This window comes from Solanum lycopersicum, chromosome 12 (assembly GCF_036512215.1).
Source record: "Solanum lycopersicum chromosome 12, SLM_r2.1".
Classification (NCBI taxonomy): domain Eukaryota; kingdom Viridiplantae; phylum Streptophyta; class Magnoliopsida; order Solanales; family Solanaceae; genus Solanum; species Solanum lycopersicum.
The window spans coordinates 59498880-59514095 of NC_090811.1; the positions used below are offsets into that span (position 1 = coordinate 59498880).

The 15216-nt window shown below is 34.8% G+C and overlaps 2 protein-coding genes across 2 annotated transcripts; one reads left to right on the forward strand and one right to left on the reverse strand.

The window, feature by feature from the left end:
- Nucleotides 1-261: 261 nt before the first annotated feature.
- Nucleotides 262-9274, forward strand: LOC101252560 (probable beta-1,4-xylosyltransferase IRX10L). The gene is made up of 5 exons (XM_010315936.4): nt 262-325; nt 518-623; nt 3284-3672; nt 3911-4152; nt 8431-9274. The coding sequence occupies exons 2-5, from the start codon at nt 518-520 to the stop codon at nt 8942-8944; spliced, it is 1251 nt and encodes a 416-aa protein (XP_010314238.1). The 5' UTR covers nt 262-325; the 3' UTR covers nt 8945-9274.
- A 568-nt stretch (nt 9275-9842) lies between these two features.
- Nucleotides 9843-12752, reverse strand: LOC101244166 (uncharacterized). The gene is made up of 4 exons (XM_019211336.3): nt 12561-12752; nt 11123-11381; nt 10469-10663; nt 9843-10389 (listed from the first exon to the last, which is right to left on the reverse strand). Exons 1-4 carry the CDS (start codon nt 12656-12658, stop codon nt 9994-9996), a joined length of 948 nt encoding a protein of 315 aa, XP_019066881.1. The 5' UTR covers nt 12659-12752; the 3' UTR covers nt 9843-9993.
- Nucleotides 12753-15216: the final 2464 nt, after the last annotated feature.

Consider the following 15216-nt stretch of genomic DNA (forward strand, 5'->3'; position numbering starts at 1 on the left):
CAGATCGGTGGTACCTTTGCACCTGTAGAAGCCATTATGAGTTAAAGATAGTACTAATGAAATTGTTTCACCTTTAAATATAATTTTTATATTTAAGTATAGTATATTGAGAAAATTTAAATAAAAATATAATTTTTAAATAAACTTAACTTGTATTATAAATTTAATCGAATTTTAATGAAATATGTTTTTTTTTTTTTCAGAGAAGTGACTACCAAACTAGAACAAACGAAACCCCCTTAGACCTACCTTTTCTATCTTTTTCTTGAAGCAAATTTCTCTGAATTTTTCTTCAAAAATCAGCAGCATTTCATTGTCTCTTCTTGTAAGCTGTCTTTGTTGTTGAAAAAAAAAAACACTTCTTTAACAACTACTGTTTATTGACCCTCCAACTATAGATTCTTCTTACTTTTATTATTATTATTATGTTATTAACAAATTTGTAAGCTGACATATGCTTAAAAGTTGTCATTTTTATTGATTCATTTGTATACTGCTTTGTTTGTTTTGCTCAAAGATGAGGAATTGGAGATGGGGTTTTCTTTTGCTTCTTCATTTTGCTTTCTTGTTAGGAACTGAAGCCTTCAAATTTCATAAGACTCAACGTACTGAGAGAATCTCAGGTAACTATTTCTCTCTTTAGATCACAAGTTAGGGTTTTTTATGTGAACTGGAGAAAAAAGTTGCATTTTTTTAGATTCAGCTGGTTTTTGTTCTGAATCTGAATCTGAATCCAGGTGATCATAGCCATATGCCCTTAGTGGTAAAGGTTGGAACTTTTTAACTTTGTTTTCAGTAGGTTTGTGTTTTTGAGCTTCAAGGTGAATTATGCTGTCCGTCATCCATGAATTCGAAGTCTTGCTCAGCTGTGTCTACTTTGTTAACTTGAACCTTGCAATTCCATATACATACAATATGTGGTGGTTTAGCATCAATTTTTTTTTATAATGGTGACATAGTCTGGTTATAGCTGACTTGCTTAGCTGCTGGTGTAACGATGATGTCGACATTTTAAATGTGTTTTCCAATCCAATACTTGGGCATTGTTTATTGATCTTAACCTACTAGTTAGACCCAGAAAATCAGTTGTTTAGGCAAATCAGCTAAATGTGATTTACACCCTGACTGTGATACATGATGCCCCTTTAACGTTTACCTCACATTCTTCACATAGACAGAAGATGGGGGCTACTTGGACACAATTTAGAAGGTTTTAGAATTGAGGATATGGATGGGAATTTGTAGCTCCATTATAGTCTCTCTGCATATTGGTCTATTTTCAGTATCTTAGCTTAGTGCATCCTTGATAGATGCTGGCTGACAAGATCATTTAGATCCAGAATATATGTGGCTTGGAATACACTGGTAATAAGGTGAGTGGGAAAGGAATAGATAGTAGCACTGGAGATTTCACAACTGGAGCTCTAACATCTAGCTTAAATAAAAGTTCTATCCAAAATTCAGTGAATCTTGGTTAAGATTGATTGTAAAAACAAGCTCAAAAACTGGAGCTTGTCTTAGAACTAAGCCCACAGAACTAGTGAGGTGTTCTGCTTGAAAGTTCTTTAGTCAATCTCTGCATTCATAAGATGATTAAAATTAACGTGTATTCTTTTTAGTCGGTGTGTATAGTTTTATCAATTTGCTTTTAGATTTAATTCTTTGAGTTCGAAATAGGCACATCAAAGACACTAAGTATAAGATCTATCTATTCATCTTGATTTCGAAAAAGATGTATTTTTCACCCAGTTTCAAACTCTATAATGTAAATCTTGTGTTCCAAATGAGCCTTTACTTAATGAACTCATATCATGTTCCAGTTTTCATATTGGACTTAAATCATCAAATTTTAGAGTTTTGAGTCAGCCTCATGCTTGTAGATAATTGACTCGATCAACTCTGAGACACCTAGTCATCCAGATATTCAGCTTGATGAACCCATTTACAGCCCTTGGCATCTATTCAGCTTATATTGGTCCTGGATGGTTGATTAAAGTAGGTGATCATTCTTCATTAAAGAAAAGGAGGAAAGAAATATGACTATTACTCCTTTCAAACATTTTCATTATTTCAAGGATCTATACCTTACTATGGTAGCACAGCAGTACAACTAAAGAGAGTGAGGAAGACTACTGAGTAGACAATTTGTTTTGTGAGGCGTAAGTTATCTGATTAGTATTGGGGATAGTGGTTTTCCGGCATAAGGTTTTAAATCTTAACTTTAATGTCCAGACCTTGATCTGATAAGGATGGATTTTGCCTCTAAAGAGAGTGGGTCTTTGTAGTATGTATGGTCTCTGATATGTAAGTTTCTGACAGCTATTTGTGCTTTAGATTTGAAGAGTTGGAAGATTTACTTTTGTTCTAGGTAGGTTGATGGCTCAGCTGCTAAATGAGGTTTGGGGAGTAACTTGTTTCCTAAATGTTGCCATTATGTTTGAGGAGACTTCCTTTTTAACATCTAGGAAAAGCTTAAGTGGTATGCTTGCAGGCACTTTTAGGGAATTGCAACAGGATGAAGACATTCAGTAACCATTGGGCCAAGATATGTGTTTTGCTGGATTGTAGGTAGCTAAGGATCCTAATGGTAGAACCTAAGGAAGTGAGATGTTACAACTTTTGTGCCAAGTCTGCTATTTGATAAAGGGCGCTAGAGAGTTTTGTGTTTTAATGTCCTGTGCTCTTTCAAAAAGTGAATTGCTTGACCTTCATCACCTTGATCTTTCCTTGCATGTTTTTTCTGGATGGATGCCTTGAAACTTTTTCTTCACAAGGAAAAATAGAAGGTTGGAAACTTTGTGGTGGTATAGCTAGTTTTATACTTTTTTTTGGGGTCAATCCATACTCTTAACAAGAATCCCATTAGGACCTATTGGTCTATGTATGTGTGTTTACTCAGGAGTTGAAAGATTTGGTGCGTGGATGAATGATAGCTGCAGCAACATAGATATTATGTTGGTGAAAACTTTTAATGTTACAAGTGCTATGGGAGTGTCATCCTTCTGAGTGTAAAGCAACACTTCTTTACCAAGATGAAAAATTCTCCTGTGATATGATGTATACTGCAAAAAGGTCTAATGTAATTTTATTCTTCTGAGCCTTCTAAGATGCTAAGTCTTTTAGAATAAAGGCTTATAGAGCATGATTTTTCTTTCAGTCACTTTGCATGTCTGACAACATAATCTTGGCTTTTAGCATGTTAAATTATGTTAGTCATTAAGGATATGAACACTTGCTTTGAACTCTATAAAGTCATCTATTTCCTTCCATTTCTGCAATTCAGGTAGTGCTGGTGATGTCTTGGAAGATGATCCTGTTGGGAGGTTAAAAGTTTTTGTATATGAGCTTCCCAGTAAATACAACAAGAAAATTCTTCAGAAAGACCCACGATGTCTCAGTCACATGTTTGCTGCAGAGATCTATATGCATCGGTTCCTCTTATCTAGCCCTGTACGAACCCTTAATCCTGAGGAAGCTGATTGGTTCTACACCCCTGTTTACACCACTTGTGACCTGACACCTAATGGCCTTCCTTTACCCTTCAAGTCACCACGAATGATGAGGAGCGCAATACAACTTATTGCTTCTAACTGGCCTTATTGGAATAGGACAGAGGGTGCTGATCACTTCTTCATTGTCCCACACGATTTTGCTGCTTGTTTTCATTATCAAGTGAGAATTAAGTTTCCTCTCTCTCTCTACACTTACTTTTGTACTCTCTTTCTGGCACGCACAAAACACAGTTTAATGGATATGCACATCCAAATTATCTTTTAAATGTATTTCACTAAAAAGGTAGTGGAGATCCTAAAGGATTACTCACAATTTCTTATTTCTTAACTCTAAATTTCCATCATTACTTAAGGACTAAGAGTGTGTGGTTACATATGATCACTTCATGCAATTGCAGGAGGAAAAAGCTATTGGGAGGGGAATTCTTCCGTTGCTCCAGCGTTCAACTTTAGTTCAAACTTTTGGACAAAGAAATCATGTGTGTTTGAAGGATGGTTCAATTACAATTCCTCCCTATGCTCCTCCACAGAAAATGCAATCCCACTTCATCCCTCCAGATATTCCGCGATCCATCTTTGTTTACTTCCGTGGCTTGTTCTATGATGTAGGAAATGATCCAGAAGGTGGTTATTATGCGAGGTATCCTCATGTCTCATATCTATGATTAAACCGCATTTGATTCTAAATGCTAGAACTCAAAATTGATTTAAGACAACTAATTTCCCTAAGAAGTCACGAACGGTGATCACCAAGTAGTTTGAGTCATTGAGATGTTAAACTGAATTGCTAGACTTTTCAAGATTCCAGGACCAAGGTGTTTCTCTTCCCTGAAAGATCGATAATTTTTTTGGGAAAAGCGCAAGTACCCCACTGTTACTACTCTCTCAGAAAAGAGAAGAAAAAGAAAGCACAAGTACCCCCTTGAACTTGCTTGGACTTTTAGTTACATATGCGATCTTTGTAGGATCCTATTACTCCTGAACATTTTCAAAGTGAAATATATGCACCCTTGAGTCATGACGCGGCACAAAAGTGTGCTCTCTCTCTTTGAAAGGTATGAGAGGGGAAAGAATAAGTACAAACCATCACAATTATTTGCAGCTTATTAAATTTCATTACAACTGACAATAATATTTTTTGTTCCTTTTCTTTTTTGACAAATCCACTGGCGAACCACACCTTTTGCTGCAAGAACAACCACCACCAGAAAGTCCTTGTCATTCCCTTCTCCTCTTCTCTGGTTATCCCTTCATCCCTCTTCATCCTCTCTCCCTTTCTATTTGTAATTCCAAGTAGATCACATAGGTACCCTCTCTATCTCTAAAGCTTCTGTCCTTAAGTTCCTTCATCATCCACTAGTGAACCATGCATTTTTTCCTTTATGAAAAAAGGAAGCTGAACCCAGATTAATTCTTCTTAAGGGGGGTTTAGTTTATAGGAACAACACAAAGCAATTTCTCTGTGACGGAGAAGAGTGAGAGGAAGAAAAGAGTAGTAGAAAAAGAAGAAGGGAAAGGAAAGGCCTAGGAAGAAGCCATTGAAAATTCAGTCTGTTTTGTTTACGAAGAAGAACAAAAGTAAAAATATTGTAAGGTCGAGAAAGAATAAATTAAAGGATAGGGCACATGCCACGATACGAAAGTGTGCAAGTTTAAAAACAAATCTTCAAGCACAAACATAAGTTGAGGATCTACTTTTTTAGATTGCTGCAACTGAAGCGGAGGAGTGTTGAAATTTGCTTAAGTTACAACTACTGTTTTTTTAGCACAATAAGCTGCTTAGTTTTAGGGTGAATCTACTTTTTTTAATTTAAAATTTCTATTAATATTTTTTAGTTTGTCGAGATATTTTTATTTTTTGATTTTTTGTTATGCCGATTTTCGCAAATTATGTTTTCAAGTTGCCTATTTAAAGGTCTACGCTTAATAATTAGAGACAATTTCAATCAGTATTTTCAACCTCTTTGTTGCTCCATCTCTTTAAAAAACAACAGGATTTGTATGTATTATCCTATCTTTATCTTCTCCTTCCTCTCCATATCAATGACAGCATATATATGGACAAAAGTTCATATATTTTATTGTCTCTTTTTTTTTTTTTTTTTGAAATTGGTAACATATTATATTCGTCAGTGCCCTAGAAAAGGCCTGGTATATCATATATACGAATACAGCCCGAAGAATACTTACAAAGAGGCCAAGAAGTCTAGTAATGATTCAACATCATCTACTGTTCTTTACACCAAAATAAAGAAGAGAAATACAGGAGCGCTTGATCGTCTGGATTGAACTGCCCCTGCCTTCAAAACATCTTTCGTTCCTTTCTATCCGAATTCTCCACCATATGCAAGCTGGAACAATCTTCCAGCACTCTTTGCGACAAGTTTCTCCTTGTATATTGTTCCAACCACATATTATGTCAGAAGTACTCTGGGGCATCACCTAAAAAAATTGAGCAAGAGCTGCAAAATGTTGCCATAGTTGTCTGGTAATTGAACAATGCAAGAAAAGATGCCCATTGTTTTCAGCTTCCGGATGGCATAGAAAGCACCTAGAACATAGCTGAAAACCCCTTCTATTTGAAGTTTATCATAAGTGAGGCGAGCTTTCCATAGTCTGTACTACTAACCAAATAAAGCATACAACTTGAAAGGAACTTTTGCTTTTGAAATTTTTTTTGGTCTCGCTCCTTTTTCTTTTTGGAAATGGGTTGAATACCCCTTAAACTTTCGATTATTGCTCAAATCTATCCCCCATTATACTTTTTGGCCTTACTTTGACAGAAATGACACGTGGCATCGCCTGAGTGAAAGAACCAACCCAATACTAAATAACCCATCCCCAACCCATAACCCATCGGATTTCCACTCCACATTGAAACACATGCCAATGTGGCATAACTTACACCCATGACCAAAAATAGCAAAAGACAAGCTTCAGAGGGATGGACCACTGGACACAACACCATCACTGAAAATTGTGCTGCTGATCTCTTTATGATCTTCCTCGTTTTCTTTTAGGTTTTTTTCCAAAACAACTTCACAGAACTCACAAAGAAGTTGACTTTCCCCGTTCTTGCTTCATCTGTTTTAATTTCTCAAAGACAACTTTTGGACCTCTCAAAAGTACATCTAATAGAGAACAACTGGGAAGAGGTAAAAAGCAGAAATATCGGCAACTAGAGTTTCTGTAGGAAATATAAATAGCTATTCATCAAATTCTAGAAATATCAGTAGAAATTTCATTGGCCCTTTTGGAAACCCAATTCCTTAGATCTTCCTGAACTTTCTTTGTTATGGTGGAGGTTGGGCTGAATCAGTGAAGAAGGTGATGGTCATTGGTAGAATCATCGTTAAAGAAGATTCACAAATTAAAGAACTGTTGGGTTCCTTGCTGAATCAGATTTGAGGTTAAAAGAATGTATCTTCACTTTGTGAGTCAAAAATTTCGAGCAACTAAGTGTGGGAAATTCTGTTAGTGCTTCTATGTTTGGAAATTCAAGATTGAAGAACTTGATAGGTCTTTGTTGTTGGAAAATTGAGCCCTAATCCGATGATTGCTTTTGCGAATGGAGATTGTTAATATCAGTGCGCACTTGGAGTTCTTTAAGCTTGTATTGTCTATCTTGAATTATTTTTAAGCATTGTTGCTTGAGAATTGGATTGTGGTGTTGTGTGTGCTTAAATCGAAGGAGATTAACTACGGCTGTTGGAAGAATTTGGTGCTAATTTTGAGGACCGCCATATTTGGTCATTTCATATTTTGGAGGAAGGAACTTCCGTTGTTTGGGGTTCTTAATTTGTGTGGGTGTATTAATTTGGAGTGGCGTAGCCTGATGGGTAATTTAGTGTTGGGTTAGTTCTTTCACTAGATGCCTCCACGGGACATCTCCGTCAAAGTAGGGGAAAATTTAGAACCTTGCCAAACGGCAGGGGATAAAAAATAGCTGAAAAGTATGTTAGACATTTCCCATTTTCTTTTTCTTCACTTTGTTTTATTTGTTTGTGATTGTCTTCAAATAATGATGCTGATAGTTAAAAGTATACAAAATTGTTAAGAATAATTTGAAGTAAAATAATATATACTTTTCTGTGATAATTGTATTAGTTGTAGTTCACTTGTCAAGTCGTCGTCATGGAAATTTTGTATAGCATTAAATCAAATGGTAGTACACTGCACCCATCCTCTTGAAACTCTAGATATGCCTCTGCTATTACCCCTAAACTAGTTAGAAGTGATATTGATACCACTTTTTGAGCCCATGTTGCATAGATAGTGTGAGCATCTAAAGAAGTGCATGAAATGAGGAAAGGTAAATTGTTTAACAACATTTCTTTCATGAGAAAGGTTTCACCTTTCTTTGTTTTAATTCTACTTTTCTTTGGTTCTTTTTCTTATCTTGGCTCCTCCTCCTACCTGTTACTTTTCTTCACTGCAAATTATGCCCAGCATAAATCCACCAGAAATCTTTTCACCACCCACCCTTTCTTCCTCAGTACCCCCACCAGTGTCTGCAGTAGTCTCTTGGGGTGGTAGTAATTCCATTCCAAAGCAAGTCCTACCCCGGAAAGTTCAAGTGTAATGTAGAAGATTAAAGATGACAAGTTGGGTATTTATATATTGTCTAATATAGAAAGGAAAGAAAAAACAAGTTTTTAATGTAAATAATATGTAGAAGCGCTTGTAAAACACCACCAAATACTCAATTGATTATTTATGCGATGCCAGAGTTTAGGGTGATTTTATTATTCTATTTCAAAATATTTCAAATGGGTAATAGGAACCCCGCAAAAGTCTATAGTGAAGCTGAAAATCCATCTCAAGTTAGGGGAAACATTTTAATTTTCTCTGTCGACCTCCCAAAAAATCAAGTAATATGCTTTATGACAATGTACCTGATGCTTATTTATTTTTTCAGAGGTGCCCGGGCAGCAGTATGGGAGAACTTTAAGGACAATCCTCTCTTTGATATTTCCACAGAGCATCCAACTACCTACTACGAGGACATGCAACGAGCCATCTTTTGCTTGTGCCCACTTGGGTGGGCACCATGGAGCCCAAGATTGGTTGAAGCAGTTATATTTGGATGCATCCCTGTTATCATTGCAGATGATATTGTCTTGCCATTTGCTGATGCAATCCCCTGGGAAGAGATTGGTGTTTTTGTAGACGAGAAGGACGTTCCAAATTTGGATACTATTCTCACTTCTATTCCACCAGAGGAAATATTGAGGAAGCAGAGATTACTTGCTAACCCTTCAATGAAACAGGCTATGTTGTTTCCACAACCTGCTCAATCAGGTGATGCTTTCCATCAAATTTTGAATGGACTTGCTCGTAAACTGCCACATGACAGAACCGTTTTCTTGACTCCTGGGCAGAAGATCTTAAACTGGACTGCTGGTCCAGTTGGTGACCTAAAACCTTGGTAAACATATGATTGCAATCACTAAATCTTGGCTTTTCAACCTTAATGCCTCGTCAAAGGTGTGGAATTAATGTGAAGTGTAAAGAATCTTTTGTTGATAACAACATCGACAGGATGCAACATGTTACGAAATCTTAAGGTGGAGGGTTTGCTGTAGTTCTGGAAGACTACTCATTCATTTTTGGAGCTGTATGGTTTGTTGTACAAACAGCTATGTTGGTTCCCTAATGTACACTAAAGGCATGTGTGGCACTAACATTGTGTTATAAACTCATTACACGTTGTGTTACTTCCCCATTTAGTGTCACAATACCAAGGCTATGTTACACCTTAATCATTTCGATAAGGCGACTTTTTCTGTTGGTGCAGTGTTTATTGTGATTGCGATGGCCAATGTGGTATCACACTGAAGAACAATACGTACAACAATAATAATCATATTATATAGGTTTATCTCAGAAGTGAGGTCTAAGGAGGATATAATTACACTGAACTTATCCAGATAGAGGGTTTATTTCGAATAGACCTTTGGCCTAAGTAAAGCATCTCAGAAGCAGTTTGAGAAAGAGAGCATGAAAATGAAAGTTAGTAACAACAAAAAAAATGTAGCTCAATGAAAAGCAGTACATAAGTTACAGAGAAAGAAGAGTAACAACAATGAACTAGTGCGATAAATAAGAAACTACAAGAATAATACTAATACTACTGGTAAGACGGATGGTACTGTTACCACCACCTATCCTACCCCGGCAGAAAAGCCATACAACGTTCAACTACCAACTAACATTCTACTCTAATTCGTGATCTTTAAATCCTCATATCTAAGATCATGTCCTTTGATAATTTCAAGACGCATCATGGCCTATATAATTACCTTCCCACAATACTTCTTCGGACTAAATCTACCTCTCCAAACAACTATCGCTTCCAACCTCTCGCACCTACTCACCAGGGCATCTCCGCTTCTCTTTTTTCACACCAACTGGTAAAGACAGATAGCAATGTAATGACTGTCGAACAATATCTATCTGGAATGACCTTTCAGTTTCCACCTTAAAAGCTTATCTCGCGCCTTTCAGTAAAAAACTTACCACTTACAAACTGGTCAGGGAGAAGAGCAAGCCAGACTGCAGTATCAGCAGCATCTTCAGGAGATATATGCCCTGCCCAACCAGTCATCGCGGTCTTCACCCAACCTGGACAATAACAATTGATGTAAATCTTATGACCCTCAGGACGATCTTCGAGTATCCTTGCCATTAGCCTAGTATATGCATTCACTGCAACCTTTGACACTGAGTAATCAGTGAACACTTGAGGCCATCCCCCTGACTCCCACGTACCGTCTTTTACTTGTTCCAAAAATATCTTCATAACATTGTCAATGACTTCCTCTGTTAGGGAATCAACATCCTCCAACTGCTGTCTCAAGCTTGCATTCGTAATTCTCTGGTTACATCAAGTAAAATGTAGACGTAAACAATTTTGAGATGTCAAAAGAAGAAAATGAAAGCTCGTTCGTACTTACATTCTTTTTTCCATGTAGTCTTCCCAATCGAGAGGTTACACTAACTATACGAGCACCATAAGGAGACGACCTCATCAAAGGAATCATCGCTTTTGTCATATTTTTGGTGCCAATGTAGTTCGTTTCGATAACAGTGTCAGCATTTTCCATTGAATTCTCTGTACCAACATTGAAACTCACTCCTGCATTATTGATCTACATACACATATATCATTAACTGAAAATGTCCATATTTGCCAAAAATAGTAAAAACTCACACTGAAAATCACTAGTTAAATAATAGTACTTTCCTCTGTCCCAGTTTATATGATTCACTTTCCGTGTTAGTCAGTTCCTAAAAGAAGGAATCGGCTAGCAAAAAGAATCTTGATTGAAATTTCATATCTTTCTTTTATCTCTTCTTCTATCTCCGGCTAGAAAAGAATGTATGCATATATCAATAACAAGTTTCCTTTAGTGCCATTCACCCATACCAAACCACGAGGAAAGAAAGAACCCGCGGCTCCCCCTTCTGAATACTCCCCCCGGGATGTCACATTTCTATATATATTTAGTAACAATCTAAGTTTAAAATGCTCATTTTATATCTGTCAGATCACAAATTTCAAAAGTCTTTTTTTCTGTATCAAGTCATATAAAATAAGTGTAAAATACCAGTATATCTAAGCCACCATATGTTTCTTTGATCCAATCAGAAAATGCTTCAATGGATGCATGATCAACGATATCTAGTTGATGAAATGCAACATTTAAACCTCCTTCCTGCATTACTTTCACTGCTTCTTCACCAACTCCAGTCTCTCGTGAAGTAAGAACTACTGTTAATCCATGTGATGCTAATTGGTGAGCAATCTCAAATCCAATCCCTCTATTCGCGCCCGTCACAACAGCAACTGTTTCAGATGACCACCATCTGAAAATCATTCATCGTCTATATATTTAGTTTTAGCTCGAAAATCAACATCCTATATGGGTTCTCAACATATATTCAACAATTTTGACAATATAGATATATTAAATTTGTCAAAAAGTTACCTAGATCCGCCCCTGGACTCAAATTAAAACATATAATAAAGTTACTGAAAAATTATTTCACACGAAAAATCTCTAATTAATCTTTCATTCCTCTGGATTAGTAGTATATGCTATCAATAAACCATGCACATATATACTACTTCATCCATCCGTTTCACAAAGAATGACCTAGTTTGACTTGACACAGAGTTTAAGAAAATAAAGAAGATTCTTTATGGTGCGATCCTAAATTAAAGTTATGTCAAATGTACAAAATTACCCTTTAATCTTGTGGTCTTAAACATGCCACGTGGAAAGTTATTAACAAAAAAAGTAAGAGTCATTCTTTTTGAAATAGACTAAAAAGGAAAGACATTCTTTTTGAAACGGAGGGAGTATATATTTTTGAGTCATATGTTCTGTACTCCCTCTGTCTCAATTTATGTGACATTTTTGAATTTCGAGATTCAAACAAATCTATCTTTCTTTAACTATTTTGAATTGTCAATTATTATGACTAATACTCCCTCAGTCGCTAATTACTTTTCCACTTTTCATTTTTAAGTTGTCCCTAACAAATCAAGAAATGACAAAAAAAAAACTTTTTTACCTATTATACCCTCGATTAATTACTTATAGAACTTCTTGAAAATCTTAAGTTTTTAGTTCACCCATGTTATAATTAATAGAGATAAAATGGTAAACTCACTATGTCGATCATTGTTATTTTAATAGGTGTGTCAATTCAAAAGTTGACAAGTAATTAGAGATAGAATGAATAGTGTTTTTATATAGTTTACAAAAATATAAGTTTCATTTTTAAAAAATTTAAAATTTCATGCGTAAATTTTTTATCAAACTTAAACTGCTTGACTCTCGTAAAAACAAAAAATGCCACATAAATTTATATAGGTAAAGTAGTACACAATGATTAATAAATTTTATACATATATAGATCTTAATCATGTTAATGAAAATTCTAATTTGATCACTTATTAATACGTCATTACTTTAAAATTCTGAATTCAATCCAAATACAAAGAAGGAAAGGATAAATGTAAACGAAATGGAAACTCACTTTCGATGTTCGGAATAAGGAATAGTACGTAAAAGAGAAATCTCTTGGCTTCTCTTTTCTCTTTTCTCCTTCGATTTTTCTTTTTTACAAGTATCCATTATCTTTTTTTCGTGTGATTTACTTATCTTTGTATTTTCTTCATTACTCTGTATTCATTTTCTAAAAAATAAAAATAAAGCTTGTTATGTAAATTGAGAAAGAGATGAAATGTTATGTCACAAAAATTGCGTTTTATCTTCCGATGTATTTGGAGCAAATGCTTCAAGTTTGAACAACTGTCTTTGGTCAACAATTTGTTTATTTCTTAACCTTAAAATTTTAGAAAAAATTTAACCTCCCCTTAATCTCTCTTTTGATCTTATGGATCGTGTGGTTAATTATTTAGTTAATATATATTTACATGAATCATAATGTAAAGATTGTTATATAGAGAAAAAGTACTAGGAGATAAATTTTTTTTTAAATAATAAATAAAAGACCTTTTTTTTTCGTTTTAAGACTTTTTATTTGTAAATAATGAATTGATGCAACATATGTTCTCATATCAAATGTATGAATTACTATATATTTATATATTTTGTAGGTATTTATCTATCCATTTTTTCTATTTTGAAAATTAAAATTTTCCTTTTATGAGACCAAAATGATTGAAACGAAATTAAATTGCATTTTTTCCCCGACAAAATACATGTTGAGTGTGTCATCTTGAATATATGTTTATTTGGTTAGTATAATGTTTTCAGTGACTTTCCACTTCAAAATCAATAACTTATTTATTTTAATGTCTTGAATAGTAATTCAAATTGTTTACAAAAATAAAATAAAAATATGTTAAATTCTTGAGATTAAAAGGATCAAGTTGGACAGGTCATGATTCAACCTAATTTTTAGTCAATTTGAGCCTGACTCATTTTTAGTCTAAATCAAATTTGGACAAATCATGACTCCATCCAATTTCTAATTAAGCCATTTAAATCTCTCCAACTTTAGTCCAATGCCACGATTCAAAAATGGACTTGATAACACTTGTTTATTCTCACCAAGACAAGTCAGCCTCAACCCAACGAAAACGAAAAAAACAGAATTATAAATTAAAGAAAGAACAAGACAAAGGCGGAAACCTTATTCATTCTAAACAATGCCCCTGATCTGGTTGTCACGTATACAAGCCACTAATGAACATATAAAATTCGAAAGATAAATACAAGTCTCAGTCGTTGTTTCTAAAAATAGAAAAAAGCATAAAAAAAAGAAAAGAAAAAAAGGATCCGCCAGGATGACACACAACTACATCTCAAGTCCTTCAACGAGGCTCGAATTTCAGGAGAAAAAGAAGCTCGCACGAGCCTGGGCTTAGAAACTACATAGGTGTAGAAGCAAAAGGCGAATACCAACAACACAGTACCCTATAAGCAACCTCATAAACAAGAAATCTAGTTAGAAAACTAATATCCCTTACACTCCAACCGAAGCTCCTAAAACTACAACCTGCACATATGTCAGCCCAACCTAGGGGTTTTACAATACACGGCTCACACGGCCCAATATCCACAATTCAATAGTCACAATCAACAATCAAACAAATCAAGCAAGTCATTCTCAATGTCAAATAGTTTAGTCACAAGCAAAAAGTACATAAATCACAATTCGCAAGAAAGTCACGCATAAGTTCAAATACATCAAGTCACAATAATCTGTTTCTTGTCAAAATTATTTTTCATCGGTAAAATATCATTAGTTAGAATCATTTTCCATTGGCTTTATATCAACTCACTAGCCAGAACCATTTCCCATTGGCTTTATATGAAATTACTATACGGAATCATTTTTTATCGGGTTTATAAACACTTGTCGAAAATGACCTCGACATCACTACACTCGTCGATAAAAATCTCGACATCATAACACTCACCTGTAAAGACCCCCATATCATAAATCAGAGCATGTCTCATCACAGTGTCCACAATCAATGCAATACAAGCAATTAACACACCACACAGAAGAGTTAGGAATTCACACAATTCAAGTCCACATTCATACTTTCAATTATTTCATCAATGAATCAACAAGGGTCACAATAAAGCAGTTTGGATAATCATGTTCATCATGTATCCATTTTCATTTCAACTTCTTTTTATTCATATAGATATATCAAGTGGACAATTAAATCCTTCACCTCATTCTCATTACTCCTAACATAATAGCTAATGACAGAAGTATATAAAATCTACTAAAATATAAGGTTTAGGAGATTAGTTGTCTTAAATAAATCAATAATCACTCCAAGAGTTGAGTCTTCTCCTTCGAATCACTTTTAAAGCCACACAATCTATAAACAAGCAAGTATTCATAATCATTTTTCAGAAACAACAATACCCACATCAGTTCTCTTGAAAAGTAGGGTCAATCAATATAAAAGACAATTCCAAAATAAGATTTGAATTCAAAATTTAATACTTGAAAACATTACTTAAGAATCTAGGAACTTATTAGGAAATATCATTTCAAAAAAGGACTCAAAAGTAGTTCAATATCACCATTTTACTAAGTTCTTGAAGATAACCTTAAATTTGTCATTTCAAAAGCTTCTTGTGAGCACATAAATCCATAAATAATAATGGGTAATAGAGATTTAGAGTTAAGAATAGTTACCCAA

Excerpts from the sequence above, each read along its gene's own strand:
- LOC101252560 (XM_010315936.4), top strand. The coding sequence starts at position 518 with ATGAGGAATTGGAGATGGGGTTTTCTTTTGCTTCTTCATTTTGCTTTC. Across the intron at positions 3,673-3,910 it reads CTGCTTGTTTTCATTATCAA|GAGGAAAAAGCTATTGGGAG; the intron begins GTGAGAATTAAG and ends ATGCAATTGCAG. Across the intron at positions 4,153-8,430 it reads GAAGGTGGTTATTATGCGAG|AGGTGCCCGGGCAGCAGTAT; the intron begins GTATCCTCATGT and ends TTATTTTTTCAG.
- LOC101244166 (XM_019211336.3), bottom strand. The coding sequence starts at position 12,658 with ATGGATACTTGTAAAAAAGAAAAATCGAAGGAGAAAAGAGAAAAGAGA. Across the intron at positions 11,382-12,560 it reads CCTTATTCCGAACATCGAAA|ATGGTGGTCATCTGAAACAG; the intron begins GTGAGTTTCCAT and ends AATGATTTTCAG. Across the intron at positions 10,664-11,122 it reads ATGGTGGCTTAGATATACTG|ATCAATAATGCAGGAGTGAG; the intron begins GTATTTTACACT and ends ATGTGTATGTAG.